General features: G+C 46.6%; 1 protein-coding gene across 1 annotated transcript in view; it reads right to left on the minus strand.

Moving 5' to 3' along the window:
- Positions 1–1,312, minus strand: part of pkhd1l1.1 (PKHD1 like 1, tandem duplicate 1) — a 48,904-nt gene that overhangs the window by 27,560 nt on the left and 20,032 nt on the right. The window contains exons 26-27 of the mRNA XM_017303250.1: positions 552–618; positions 29–391 (exon numbers count right to left, since the gene is read on the minus strand). Of these exons, the coding sequence (XP_017158739.1) occupies positions 29–391; positions 552–618 (430 nt within the window). The remainder of the gene's footprint in view (positions 1–28; positions 392–551; positions 619–1,312) is intronic.

Here is a 1,312-nt window from a genome sequence, read left to right on the forward strand (position 1 = left end):
ATCAGAACCGGTTTGATCAGAACCAATTAAATCAGAACCGGTTTGATCCCATCAGCTAACACGTCCTGCTCTGGTTGGTTCCACCGTCCGGTTCCGTCCTCACCCTCGTTGGGCTGCACGCCGCTGAGCGTCAGCTCGTATGTGAACTCCACCGCCGACCGGGCGTGACCTTTGACCCCGTGGTGCAGGACGACCGGATAGGTGCCGCCCGGGTTGCTTCCCGTCGTGCAGCGCAGCTGGGAGTCGGAAACGGCCGACACGTCGCAGGAAACGCCGTTGATGGTGACGGAGACGAGCTCGGAGTCGGAACCGAACCCCGATCCGCTGAGCGTGATGGCGGCGCCGCTCGGCCCTGCAGGAAGCAAGAACAGCTCAGGCTGAGGAGCATCAGCTCAGAGGCTGAAGTTGGTGTTTGGTCTTTCAAACGTTAATTTCTAATCACACAGATTTAATGCCTTAAATCTTGATCACAATTAATCACATGAAGTTTTTCCGACATACAAACAGGAACCTTCGTATTCACGTGTTTCTGGGGCGCCGGTGAATCTGACACACAGATACATCCACTAACAGCAGCTCCTCTGGTCCACCAAGGGTTAATTCCTGCTTCTGAACGATCTGATTGGACGATGGAAACTCTACGGTGCTAAAAGGCATTAGCCTAGCACTGAAGCTATGCTAGCTGAAATAGCATCTAAATGCTAACAGGCAGCAGCTGTTGCTAATCTGAAGAAGATATTATAAATGATACATTTATAAATAAATGACTATTTATACAATAATTTAGCTATTTATACAATAATTTAGCAGCAAAATGTGTTTTTGAATTGAAAATATAAATTTTATTAAAGAATGTTTCAATTAATCGCCATTAATTAGATTCTGAAATCAACTTCATGAAGCATTTTGATGGAATCTGCCGCTAATTTGCAGATAAAATGCATGAAACCGCCTATTGTTAAACAATGAGCCTTTATTACCTCATAGTATTTCTGGTAAATTACATCCAATAAATCATTTTACTTTCCTCAGGTTGTTTGGACGTGTGCAAATGTGTCCTATTCCATACATTATATACATAAATAAACATGTTTATAATGTAAACAGCAGAGATGCAGCAGGTTTGTAGCAGGTGTGAGAATCTGATGAGGGAACCAGGGGCCCCATGGAGGTTAGGGCTTCATGGAGGTTTGGGCCCCATGGAGGTTTGGGCCCCATGGAGGTTAGGGCTTCATGGAGGTTTGGGCCCCATGGAGGCTTAGGGCCCCATGGAGGCTCAGGGCCCCATGGAGGTTAGGGCCCCATGGAGGTT

This window comes from Poecilia reticulata, unplaced genomic scaffold, assembly GCF_000633615.1.
Source record: "Poecilia reticulata strain Guanapo unplaced genomic scaffold, Guppy_female_1.0+MT scaffold_232, whole genome shotgun sequence".
Classification (NCBI taxonomy): Eukaryota; Metazoa; Chordata; class Actinopteri; order Cyprinodontiformes; family Poeciliidae; genus Poecilia; species Poecilia reticulata.